Here is a 13,452-nt window from a genome sequence, read left to right as displayed (position 1 = left end):
GTCAACGCTTCTTTTCGTTGCGTCTTGTTATATAAGACCACCAAAATTTGAAGCTAAAAAGCGTGTCATACCATATCTCGCTAATACTAAATAGCCAGAAGAGAAATGGTAGTAAGATGACGCTAATATATATATATATATATATATATATATATATATATATATATATATATATATATATATATATATATATATATATATATATATATATATATATATATATATATATATATATATAAACACGCATCCGTCCTCTTACTACCATCTTACTACCGTAAGTAGTAAGTAATATCTTCTTGTGTTTAAAAGTGGTATTGTATGCAAAACTGAACTTATTCCTGACTCTCTGTTTCGAGTCTTAGCTACTCAAAAAAAGCCAAAATAGAAAAAGAAAGCCGATAGAATTCATGAAGGTGAACATTTGAAACTAATTTTTTTTTTTACCTCCCGAAATGATCCTAAGATTTGTTTATTCTCTGATAGCCTCGAAACTTAAAAGGTCAGGGCAATTGTCTGGCCGTGTAGACAGGGCGAGGACCTGGCCGTGTAAACAGGGCCAGGTTGGCATTAATGAAGACAAAGCAATGTGAAAGCATTGCGATGTTTTTACGGTCGGCATGAAACTTATAAAATAATTACATTGTGCCCAGGAGTTCTTAATCTGCACAATACCCAAAATTCTATGGTAAATACATTGTTAAATTATTTTTGCGCCTATTTCCTTTCAGGCGATCCTGTTCGATTCCATGCTAAGTATATCGCCATCTGCCTACCATTTGAAGGACTACTCACACCCTTTCAAATTGCAGTGCATGCTCGTGTTGCTGTTAGTGTCAATAAAAAAGTTCTATTATGTACAGTTAATAGTGACTCTAGAGTTATATATAAATATCTCGAGTGGCTGGATGCTAAAAGGGAGAAAATGAGCCAAGAGACAATCAAATAATTATAAAAATAAAGAAAATGTCTTTCAGTGTGTGTCTTTTCTTTCCAATCAGTTTATGATTAGTATGGGAAAAGATTGAATCTACTGTCCAAGGAATGCGAGGGTAAAATCAGCAATTGCCCGCAAGAACTGTTTTGGCCATTAATCAAGCTCCAACCCTTGGAAGAACCAATTGAGTGATTGTATGATGTGCATCACAACTGGAAGTAGACATCAACAAGGACCAGCAACTAATCGTAAGAGGAACTAACTTGGTCCAAGCTCTAATTAAAGTAAAATCTTAAAAGGTAGCCTAATAGGCAAGCTAATGAAGGTAATGGAAGTTGCCGTTATCTTCTGGTGCTAATGAGGAGGAGATTTTAGATTTATTTCTAAAAAAAATCTCTTCCAATCCACCTTCGTTATCAGAAATATTTACGGTGTAATTGGTAAATTAATATAAATCTTTAATTAATAAATATAAGTGTATTAAAGAAATTAATAAAAAGTAAATATAAGGCAAAATTGTCGAATTTATTTTCCCTATTAGAAAAAGAGAATACGCTATACGATTCGTTGAATAGAGGTTTTAAAAACTGATTCTGCACAAATATTTATTTGACATACTTAAAAGAATTCCTTTGAGCAATAACACTGTAAAACGTCGTATACATAAAATCAGCTTATATTCGATCAGCTATATTCAATCACATATGTTCATTTGTTCTTCTTGGTATTCCCGTACTTCAAAACTGTAAAAAAAAAAAGTGTCAGTATAAGCTGAATTATTTTATTTTTTTACAAAAGAAATGATAGGTCTCAGTTAGAAGTAGAATTTACTGCATCATCCGCAAACATAATTTTACATAGATGTAAAGAAATGAAAAAAAGAAATCAGATAGGCTCAAGAAGAGAGCCCTGAGGTACTCCTTAATTAATGAAGAAACTATTAGAATGAAGTTCACGGAACTCATAAACGCACTCAAGTCGTCTTTGGGAAAGATAAGATGCAAGAACATTTAGATGACCCCATAGGATATAAATTTAGAGAGATACAAAAAATGATTTACCGTGTCAAAAGCCTTCGCGAAATCAAGGAAAATCATCAAGGCATGTTGCCCATCATCTAATAAATCATTAGATGATACTTCATTTTGAAATGATTTTTTTTTTTTTTTTCATTTTACAAAATATATGAAATATTTCGTAAAAGTTAGTTCATTGCCAGATCAGTTGATTCCCTTTTACGAGTTCACATCAAGAAGAATGTAGTTTATTACTCTCTAATGTAATGGTCTACTGTCAAATTTTTCCAAAAGGTTACTAAAAACGAAAGTAGATATATGCCTCTATAATTTGAAGGATTTATTGAAATAGCTTTAGGGAATGCTATAGCATTTGTTTTTTTAATAGCCCAGAAAAGCCCCATGAGTTGTGATACATTAATAATAGATATGAAAAAATAGGAAGTGCTTTGCACAATCTGCTTAACAGTTGCAGCTGATTATCCCAATTCATCCACAGAATATAATTTTCATCTGAAGAACAATAATATTCTTCACTTGATGCTGGAATTCCAGACGCACTTGGGGGTAGGTATAAAATTTTGTCCTAAAAAAAACTGAGGTAATAGTTTCCTGGGCTTTGGCCAAGATCTAAATATTCCAAATAGGGACGGATTTTGAAAAATCTAAACACATTGGTAAACGTAGGTTCGACCCTTATTGGGATTTTCCTTGCAAAGATGGGTCCAAAATGTGATGTGTTTCAAATATAGAGAAAACTCACTTTACTAGGATTTGCCAAACTAAGGAAATCCAAAGTTATTGTTTAAAGTATCAGACTTACATGGTACATACTTGTCCAAAGCTTCGTAGGGCCTACGACGGATTAACAGCGTCACAAAATTATTTTTCTCCATTTCTTCTTTGATTTTGTTCTTGAGAAAATTACAATGAGGGTCAGTCCCAGGTTTGACCAAATGGGTCCAAAAACTGAAGCTGCCAATAGATAGGCTACCAATTTGTAACAACTGATCGCCTTCCTAGGCAAGAAAGAAATCCCTCATTATTCAAATAGTCAATTTCAATGTCTTGATGGCATAAAAAATTGCATTCTTAATTAATTACCTGTGAATTTTTTCCCAAGGAGAAGCTCCTCCTTAAAGCAGTAATCTCATCCGTAACTTGTTACCCACTTTCACACAAATCTTAAAAAATTATTTTAACTTCTCATTTTTTCTCCCGGAAAAAAAGACATTCAGTTTTAGTGAAACTTGTATTGCCAGTAAATGCAACTTTTTGTTTTGTCGATAAAACATAGCAGGAGTTTCCTTTTGAAGTTAAGGAAAGGGAGGTTCCTAAAAGTATTCTAGTATAGTTTCTAGTAGGCCTACAGTCACTCATTTACAATTGTGCATAAGATAAGATGTTCGCGTAAATGGTACGGCTTTTAAATAATAAGTAAGCAATGTAAATCTGATTCGCAAATTTCCATAATATTATTTCAGAATAATATTGGTAAAAAAGCGATGAGAATTGAAGAATTATTACTACACTAATAATTTAGCATATTAACTCGAAACAATGGAACAAATAGATGAAAGAGGTTATGTTTGAATTAAAACTTGGCATGTCTTACCACTAAGTAAAACTAAATTATTGAATGAGATGATCTATTCTCTTAATAATAAATTTATACGTTTTGTACAAATTCCTAGTTCTGTCTTTTTCTTGAGAACTTACGCTGGTCTATTTGGAGTAGAAAAAAAAGCATTATATTGATATTTGCTAAAAGTTAATAAATTTGTAAAACTGGATTTTTGATTACAATGTATGCATTCAAATGTATTGATGAATCAAGTTTTATTTAAAATTTATTATATTTAAGCCTAACAACCAAGAGTTTTCTACATCAACTGATTTATGAGAAAATTAAATAAAAAAAACAAGTTGTTTTAACTGAAAGTAAGGAGCGACATTAAAACTCAAAACGAACAGAAATTACTCTTTACGCTAAAGTTTCTTACTGTTTTAAAGATAGAGTTAAGAGAAAGAGTCAAACTTTAGCATAAAGAGCGGGGCGTTGAGGAGGAAAAGCCCCTTTCATATACGGAGTAATCTCTGTTCGTTTTAAGTTTTAATGTCGCTCCTTACTTTCACTTAAAAAAACTTGTTTTTTTATTTAATTTCCGGACGTTTTTTAATTAATGCATGTTTTGAGCTTGGCTCGCACCACATAAATAATTAAAACGAAATTTGCCTATTAATTTTTTTTTGGGCTAAATGACTTTCTCATAGTTTTAATCGGAAGATTTTGAGAAAAAAGGAGCGAGGGAGGAAGCCTAGTTGCTCTCCAATTTTTTGATTACTTAAAAAAGCAACTAAAACTTTTAGTTTTTTACGAACATTTTCATTAGTAAAAAATATACATAATTTACGAATTAACTTACTTAACGAACTTCTATATTCGTATATTGTTATTGCGTATATGAGGGGGTTCACCTCTCGTCGATACCTTGCTCTTTACACTAAAGCTTAAATTCTGTCCCAATTCCTTAAGAATGACCCTTGAATCACAAAGGCCGTAGAATAAATAGTTGAAATTACTAAAAATACTATAGCGTAAAGAGAAAGGTATTACGAAGAGGTAAACCCCTCATATGCGTAATAATTTCTGCTTGTTTTAAGTTTTAATGCTGCTCCTCACTTTCAGTAGAAAAAAAACTTTTCATATTTATTTTTTCTTTGTCTTTTAAATAATTCTAAAAAATCCTGCGCCCCCTTCATTGAAAGTCTCTTCCCAATTGAGAAGTTTTTCCATGGAAAGATACTCCCACGTAACCCCCCCCCCCACCTCAAATCTCCCTCCCAAACCAAAAAAAAAATCCCCCTGAAAACATCCGTACACTTCCCAGTAACCATTAATATATACAAACACAGGTTAAAGTTTGTAACTTGCGACCCCTCCCTTGGGGACTGCGGGAGAGTAAGTCGTCCCAAAAGACATAGTTATTAGGTTTTTCGACTATGGTGAATAAAATAGCTATCTCAGAATTTTAATCCGGTGACTTTGGGGAAACAATGAGCGTGGGAAGGGGCTTAGGTGCCCTCGATTTTTTGGTCCCTTAAAAAGGGCACTAGAACTTTTAATTTCCATTAGAATGAGCCCTCTTGTGACATTCTAGGACCACTGGGTCAATACGATCACCCCTGGGAAAAAGAAAAATAAATAAACACGCATCCGTGATTTGTCTTCTGGCAAAAAGTGCAAAATTCCACATTTTTGTAGATAGGAGCTTGAAATTTCTACAATAAGGCTCTCTGATACGCTGAAATCTTATGGTGTGATTTTCGTTAAGATTGTATGACTTTTAGGGGGTATTTTCCCCTATTTTCTAAAATGAGGCAAATATTCTCAGGCTCGTAACTTTTGATAGGTAAGACTAATCTTGATGAAAGATATATATTTAAAATCAGCATTCAAATGCGATTTTTTTTATATAACTGTTGGTATCAAAATTCTATTTTTTAGGGTTTCGGCTACTATTGAGCCGGGTCGCTCCTTACCACAGTTCGTTACCACAAACTGTTTGATATCGACTGATTTTAAAGCAGCACTAGCAAGTTAAATTAACTAACCTTTAAAAAAGATGGCATCTTCTTCCCCTCTGGCTCGCGAATGAGATACATAAACATGGCTGCGGGGGTGAGAAACATGGTATGGGGTGAGACATTGGGTCTTTGTAAAGGAATATCGGAAGGACGTTCGAGGCATGGATGAAGCTCTATCAGACTACAAGGATCCCCGTCTGCCTTGCTCCATTGAACTTGTAGAACTTCTTCCATAGCCTAAAACAATGAACCCTTAGAAGAAATTAGGTAGATGATTGAATGTCGCTCCAAAATATCTTTTTTTGTATCTTAGATATACTACTACTACTATGAAGACTACTACTACAGTTGCGACTACTATGACTAACCTAATATGGCAAGCTGTATTTAAATAGATAGAACCATTAAGGTAAATTTTGAAGCACTGAAGTCATTTAAGGAAGGATGAAACTTTGCATCACACGCATCAAACTGCAAACTTGCATCAAACTTGAAAATGCCATATTCGCTGGAAAATTATTCCCATGGAGACCCATTCCAAGCACAAAATCCCCCCCCCTCCCAACAGAAATGTTTGTATGCTTCTCAATAACTTATACTGTATCTAAGACATGTGCTTATTCTTCCCACCAAGTTTCATCCTGATCTCTACACTTTAAGCGTTTTCCAAGATTTCCTATTTTCCCCTCTAACTCCCTCTAATTTCACCGGATCCAGTCGGGATTCAAAATAAGAACTCTGAGACACGAGGGCCTTTATATATATCAAATTTCATTAGGATCAAATTACTCGTTCGTAAGTTAGAAATACATTATTTCTAATTTTTACGAATTGGGTCCCCCCAAATCCCCAAAAGAGAGCGAATCCGGTACTGTTATGTCAATCACGAATCTAGGACTTGTGCTTATCCTTCCCACCAAGTTTCATCTCAATATCTCCACTCTAAGCGTTTTCCAAGATTTCCGGTCCCCCTCAACTCCCCCCAATGACACTGGATCCGGTCGTGATTTCAAATAAGAGATTTGAGTTACGAGGTCCTTCTAAATATCAAGTTTCATTAAGGTCAGATCCTTCGTTCGTTAGTTAAAAATAGGCCTACCTCATTTTTTTAAAATTTTTCCGGATTAACCCCCCCAACTCCCCCAAAAGAGAGCAGATCTGTTCTGGTTATGTCAATCAAGTATCTAGTACTTGGGCTTATTTTTCCCATCAAGTTTCATCCCGATCTCTCCACTCTAAGCGTTTTCCAAGATTTCGAGTTTTTCCCTCCAATCCCCCCCCCAATGTCACCGGACCCGGTCAGAATCAAAAATAGGAGCTTTGAGACACGATATCCTTCTAAATATAAAATTTTATTAAGACCCGATTACTCATTCGTAAGTTTAAAATGCCTAATTCTTTTTAATTTTTCCGAATTAACCGTCCCCCACTCCCCCCAGATGGTTGAATCATTGAAACGACCATTTCTAATTTAATCTGGTCTGGTCCCTGATACGCCTGCCAAATTTCATCGTCCAAGAGGTTTATGTTACGAGGTCCTTCTAAATATCAAATTTCATCAAGATCAGATCACTCGTTCGTAAATTAAAAATAGGCCTACCTTATTTTTTTCTATTTTCTCCGGATTAACCCCCTCCTTCAACTCCCCCAAAGAGAGTAGATCCGTTCCGGTTATTTCAGTCAAGTATCTAGGACTTGTGCTTATTTTTTTCACCAAGTTTCATCCTGATTTCTCCACTCTAAGTTTTTCAAGATTTCAGGTTTCCCCCTCAACTCCCCCCCCCCCCAATGTCACTGGATCCAGTCAGAATTTAAAATAGACACGATATCCTTCTAAATATCAAATTTCATTAGGATCCGATTACCCGTTCGTAAGTTCAAAATACCTCATTTTTTCTAATTTTTCCGAATTAACCGTCCCCCTACTCACCCTTTAGATGGTCGAATGGGTGAAACGATCATTTCTAATTTAATCTAGTCTGGTTCCTGATACGCCTGCCAAATTTCATGGTCCTAGCTTACCTGGAAGTGCCTCAAGTAGCAAAACCGGGACCGACTGACCGACAGAATTTGCGATTGCTATATGTCACTTGGTTAATACCAAGTGCCATAAAAACAATGTCTATGTGCACCGGGATTGGTAAATAGTAGGTAACAGTTTTTGTTGCCATGTTTGTCAATTCTGCCCTCAAAGCAAAAGGGGAGAGAGGGGTGAAAAAATATAAAATAATGGAATCTGGTTGCAAAAAACAACTTTTATATCAGCGTTGAAAAAACCCAAAAGGAACATTAAAATGCTCTCAAATAAATATAACCATAAATGCACATGTTCTACATAGCTTTGACATTACAATAAAGTTTAATTTTGCGAAAATTTTGACATACTTTTTGGGTCTATTAAATTAACACGAAATGAGGATAAAGATATTTCCGTAAACCTGACATCATTAAGTAGCATTTTAACTGTCAGAACCGCAAAATTCAAAAGTCGTTTTTTTAGACATTCAAAGAAAGCATTAAAAAAAGAAATAAAATTAAGCCTATACGAAATATTTATTGGATGTCTGGTATATTTCTGGTGCAGCAAGTTTTTATTGCATTGAAAGTAAACAATATGTGAATAAAGTGTCAAATTGCTATATAATTTAGTTATTTTTATCTTAACAAAAAATATGTAATACATAATAAACAAAAACTTTATCCTTCAGTTTTACTAGTTATGATCTGAATTAAAGAATACGAATCAATTGAACTGAAGAATAAGAACTAAAATTGTCAAAAATTAAAAGTAGATTTTTGGCAAAAAACACTTTAAATTATTTACCTACTGCCGCCTTGACATTTTCTATTAGCTATTGTTCAAAAATTTTCTATTGTATCAAATAAATAAATAATATATAACATGTGTCTTCGACTTGATCTTCTATCAGTTAACTTTTTCAGCATTTAGTTCTTCATTTTTGAATATACGCCAACCAATACTACTGATTTTCCATTTACTGGTGTCTTGATGGAGAAACCAAGGCAAAGACTTGTGGTAAGCGTACTAATACTTTGATTTATCTGCCTGATTTTAATAAAAATAAAATGTCTTTGCTAGAAAATAAGCAGGTCTGTGTATTGTGATAACTAATTTTCTAAAACTTTTTGGTGTTCAGTGCTTTCTTTTTTTCTAAAAAATGAATTTAGCTCAAGTTCGTTTTTTAATAGTCACTTGCTTTGCCAGTGAAATACATGAGCTCATTCCAGTTTTTCCGCCAAAAATTCCAGCCAAATTCTTCGGCAATAAAGGGATCGACTGACGAATTAACAAAGATTGGGTTTTATAAGCAGAGAATAGAGGATAAGTCCCGACCGGATCTGGTGACTATGGGGGGAGTCTGGGGTGGGGGAGCCTAAAATGATGGAAAACGCTTAGATTGGAGGGATCGGGATGAAACTTGGTGGGAAAAATAAGCAGAAGTCTTAGACACGTGATTTACATGATTGGAACGGATCCGTTCTATTGGGGGGGGGGTAATTTTGAAAATTGAGATATTTGCAACTTACGAAAGGGTGACCAGATCTTAATGAAATTTGATATTTAGAAGGTCTTGTGCTTAGAGCCCTAATTTTAAATTCCGACCAGATCTTGTGACATTGGGGGGATTGAAGGGGGAAACCGGAATTCTTGGAAAACGTGAAAATTGGGGTATTTTTATCTTACGAATAGGTGATCGGATCTTAATGAAATTTGATATTTAGAAGGAATTCATGTCTCAGAGCTCTTATTTCAAATTCCGACCAGATTTTTTTACATTGGGGGGAGTTGGAAGGGGAAATCTTGGAAAACACTTTGAGTGGAGGAATCGGGATGAAGCTTGGTGGATAGAATAAGCAAATGTCCTTGATACGTGATTGACGGAACCGTACTGGATTCGCTCTCTTTGGGGGAGGGGTTCAGTCATTTGGCGAGTTTGGTGCTTCTGGACGTGCTAGGACGATGAAAATTCGTAGGCATGTCAGGGAGCTGCACAAATTGACTTGATAAAGTAGTTTTCCCAGATTCGACCATCTGGGGGGGGGGCTAAAGGGAGAGGAAAAATTAGAAAAAAATAGGTATTTATAACATACGAGTGGGTGATCGGATCTTAATGAATTTTGATATTTAGAAGGGCATCGTGACTCAGAGCTCTTATTTTAAATCCTGACCGGCATTAAGCCTATTATTTTCCTTTTAAATCGATCTATTGATTCATTGAATTTTGCTAGAGCTCATACCATATGATCTCTTGGCTCTTAGCTCTTCTTGCCTCGTCACAAGTGCCATATGAGCTCTTAGCTCTTGCTGTTATCTGAGACCAAGAAAACCCCAGAAAGGAAAACCCCACCCACTTTAGTGGGTGGAAAACCCCACCCACTAAAATAAGATATGTCATTGTTTTCGGCGATAACTCTTCCCACTTGAAACACTAAAGAGGAATTTCTAAATATACCCCTGTTATACTGATGATGGGCTATTTTTACCTTCATTTCCTCAATCCAAGATCCCAACATGTTATGGTGTAATGAACTTTTAGTCTTTCGCCCCCTCCTGTGCACTTTAAGGGTGAATGTGAGCATTTGACCCATTTCATCTACGATAAGCGATGCCAATTTTGGATATGTAAATAAGCACATTTTTTTTCTATGGAATGGTATAAAAATTATTTTTGTTGTATTTTGTTCAAGATCTACCCTTCTTTTGTCGTATCTCTATTGTACTAGTAGATGTTACAAATTATTGTACAAGTCACGAGGTCCTATACCAAAGGGACTTCTTAATTTGAATATCCATGGTGAGACACTATATATTGCAAAAAAAAAACGTTATCGTCCTATATGATCTTCGCGGTACAAATTCTCGAGTGTGTAAAAATTCTGGAGTGTGTATTATATAACACATAAGCACGTGAAATCCACGGAACTTACGCATTATGCGTTAAACACTCGAGACATTATCCGGTTTTCATCCCGGATAGTTGGTAATGTATGCAATGCAATGTAGAATATAGTGTCTGACTATGGATAACTATATTGTAATTAAATATTTAGTTGGTTTTTTGGTTATGCTCGGTTTTGTTTAGGTTGCGTATTTAACATACTCTATGCTTTACCCCCCCCCCCCCCCCCTAATGAGCAAAAATATAGCCCAAATTTGTTTCTGAAATACCTTATTTTTATCTTACTTATGTATATTTCATTAGCATTAATCAAAATTCACTTCTCGATTGTTTCTCGTATAATACTTAAGTACCAAATCCAGTAGCCCCACAGTCACGTACACAGGGTAGGGGTGAACGGGCAGGTATTCGATCTTCATCGAGATTTATATGATAGTTCTTGTAAATCCCACCGTATAACCTTGATATTTTGACATAATTCTAAACTTTCCCCCCTCATCTGAATAATTTGCCCCTAAGAGAAGCATTCCTATGTATGTCCCTGACTCCCCAGCCCGGTGTTTTCCAACCGCTTGATGCCTATAATTTATCCGACCGAGGGATTCGTATGTAATTCAGCTTCTATCCCTTTCTTACTTCCAGGGGCTGTTGTTCTATTGCAAGTTCTATTGCAAATTCAAATTTAAGCACTTTTGACCTAACGTAGGTAAATTTTTCGCAGTTACTACTTTTTGAGCTCTTTAAAATGACGAATTTTCAATTAAAGTATGAGTTATTGGTCGTTTTCGACAAAATAATACTACATTTTCTCAGCGCCAAAATTATTTTTAATAAGGTTAGTTTAGGTTAGGTTGGGTTAGGTCAAAAAGTGCATAAATTGGAATTTGCGGTAGAAGCGATTATTATATTCGTAAAGAGCATTAAAAAAGGCATCGAGGGGTATGTTCACTTTATTGATAAGTGATTAATACGAACTGCAAAAAATTTACCTAGGTTAGATTAGGTCAAAAAGTGCTTAAATTTTAATTTGCAATAGAAGTGATAATTAAATTCGTAAAGAGCATAAAAAAAGGTACCAAGTGGTATGTTCACTTTATTGATAAGTCAATAATATAAACTGTGATATATTTAAAAGGGTACCTGACACTTTGATGATAAACCACATCAGTCCAGTTTTGGCTAAGGAAAAAAAATCGCTCATAGTTTTTTTTTTACACCCCTCAACATTGTGCACCCTTAACCCTGGGTCTATGCGTAAATCCAGGCCTGGGTATGATGATTATTACCTTTTCTAAAAATGCTAAAGCTGAGTTAGACTAATCTTTTCTATAACTGATCTAATTCAACAACTTAACTCGCCTGAAGTTGCAAATGCAAACTGATTTAAGAATTTTGGATCTAGAGATGTTTGCTTTCTCCGCGCGTTACAGCTCCGATCGAATGGAATATTTTGATTACGCTAACCGTCGTTAAGTATTCCAGATGATCTGAAATAGGTCTACACTGATGGTATGTCCTTGTGAAAACCTTGGTATAACTAGATTACGCAGAAATATTAAATTGTGAAAATAATTTTGGAAAAAGTTTGCTTGTAGTGTGGCAATCTTTTTTGTACTGTATGATTTGTTTTGTACAATAAATTATAAAAAATTTCAGAAAGGAAAGTTTTAAGAATTAAATATAAGAGAAAATTTCCGAAAGGAAAATTTTAAAAAGCTAAAAAACATATAATTATGGTTTATAATAATATAAGCTATAATAGTAATCAGAAATTAAGGCTTATAATAATTCAAACTCGAAACGATCAGAAATTAATATTAAAGAATAAATGAACCCCAAAACGAAGAAAACTTTAAATAAATGATTTTACGATACCAAGATAAAAGATACTGAATTAAATGTATAAATAAATCTTAAAAGTACAAAAATTCAATTGTAAACTCAAGTAAACCTTAAAACGAAATAAAATTACATCAAGCAAGTGTTTGCTTACTTCTTCCCCCCCCCCTCCCCTACTCTAACTGTTAAAGTTATAAGGCCTACTATATCATTTGTGCTTTAATGTTTTTTTTATAGTGTGTTTCATTTTTAAAATATCGACAACTAATACAAAAAACCACTACAAAATAAAAATGATTATAATGAAAATAATCAAGGAAACCACTCATAAAAACAAACCGAATATTTAATTTATAATGAATTAACCCCTGGAAAATCAGCAATTTAATTTTTTTTTTTTTCAAAATCATAAGAATAACAAATATATATATTATATTTTTTTTGCTCATAAGTTGTCGCAGTCGAAAGCTTTCACTGTTTATTGTACTCGCAAGCAATCATGGGCGCAAGCATTATCACAGTCGCAAAAAGTCGCGCTTGCAAGGAGTCATAGTTACAATTGGTCACACTCTTAATCGTAAATAAATAAAAAACAAGTTTTTTTTTAAATGAAAGTGAGGAGCGACACTAGAGGTTAAAAATAACAGAAATTATTCTGTATATGAAAGGGGCTGTCCCCTCCTCAACACCCCGGTCTTTACGCTAAAGCTTCTTATTGTTTTACATAGTATAGTTATGAGAAAGAGTCAAACTTTAGCGTAAAGGGCGGGGTGTTGAGGAGGGGACAGCCCCTTTCATATACGGAATAATTTCTGTTCGTTTTAAGTTTTAATGTCGCTCCTTACTTTCAGCTAAAAAAAACTTGTTTTTTTAATTAATCTCGGAATGTTTTTGAAATAAGGCAGATTTTAATTTTGGCTCACCATATAGGAATAATTAAAATAAAATTTCCACATTAATTTTCCTTTTTTGCCTAAATGGCTTTCTCAAAGTTCAGATCGGACGATTTTGAGAAAAAAGAGGCGGGGAGGAAGCCTAGTTACCCTCCAATTTTTTTGATTACTTAAAAAGCCATATTTTTGTTACGTATTTGGGAGGGTACATCCCTCGTCAATACCTCGCTCTGTACGATAAAGTTCAAATTTTGCTTCAA

At 34.4% G+C, this 13,452-nt stretch overlaps 2 protein-coding genes across 5 annotated transcripts in view; one reads left to right on the top strand and one right to left on the bottom strand.

Annotated features, from left to right (window-relative positions):
- The window catches only part of LOC136040749 (tRNA-splicing endonuclease subunit Sen34-like), a 35,364-nt gene extending 34,388 nt beyond the window's left edge, over positions 1-976 (top strand). For all 4 annotated transcript variants that reach the window (XM_065725064.1, XM_065725063.1, XM_065725060.1 and 1 more), the window contains one exon: positions 729-976. In XM_065725064.1, coding sequence (XP_065581136.1) covers positions 729-946 — 218 coding nt within the window. In that variant the 3' untranslated portion in view covers positions 947-976. The remainder of the gene's footprint in view (positions 1-728) is intronic.
- A 480-nt stretch (positions 977-1,456) lies between these two features.
- LOC136040751 (uncharacterized) lies at positions 1,457-11,831 on the bottom strand. Its single transcript, XM_065725067.1, has 4 exons — positions 11,747-11,831; positions 5,566-5,775; positions 2,774-2,969; positions 1,457-1,677 (listed from the first exon to the last, which is right to left on the bottom strand). The coding sequence occupies exons 2-4, from the start codon at positions 5,770-5,772 to the stop codon at positions 1,643-1,645; spliced, it is 438 nt and encodes a 145-aa protein (XP_065581139.1). The 5' UTR covers positions 5,773-5,775; positions 11,747-11,831; the 3' UTR covers positions 1,457-1,642.
- Between the last annotated feature and the right edge of the window lie 1,621 nt (positions 11,832-13,452).

This window comes from Artemia franciscana, chromosome 21 (genome assembly GCF_032884065.1).
Source record: "Artemia franciscana chromosome 21, ASM3288406v1, whole genome shotgun sequence".
NCBI lineage: Eukaryota > Metazoa > Arthropoda > Branchiopoda > Anostraca > Artemiidae > Artemia > Artemia franciscana.
The sequence above is the reverse complement of the archived record's forward strand: the minus strand, read 5'-3'. Positions and strand labels throughout refer to the sequence as shown.

Bases quoted from the DNA above. Each gene is read 5' to 3' on its own strand.
- LOC136040751 (XM_065725067.1), bottom strand. From the start codon at position 5,772: ATGGAAGAAGTTCTACAAGTTCAATGGAGCAAGGCAGACGGGGATCCT. The intron at 2,970-5,565 runs GTTAGTTAATTT...TTTCTTGCCTAG, and splicing joins AGATGCCATCTTTTTTAAAG to GAAGGCGATCAGTTGTTACA. The intron at 1,678-2,773 runs GTAAGTCTGATA...TTTTTTTTACAG, and splicing joins TTTGGACAAGTATGTACCAT to TTTTGAAGTACGGGAATACC.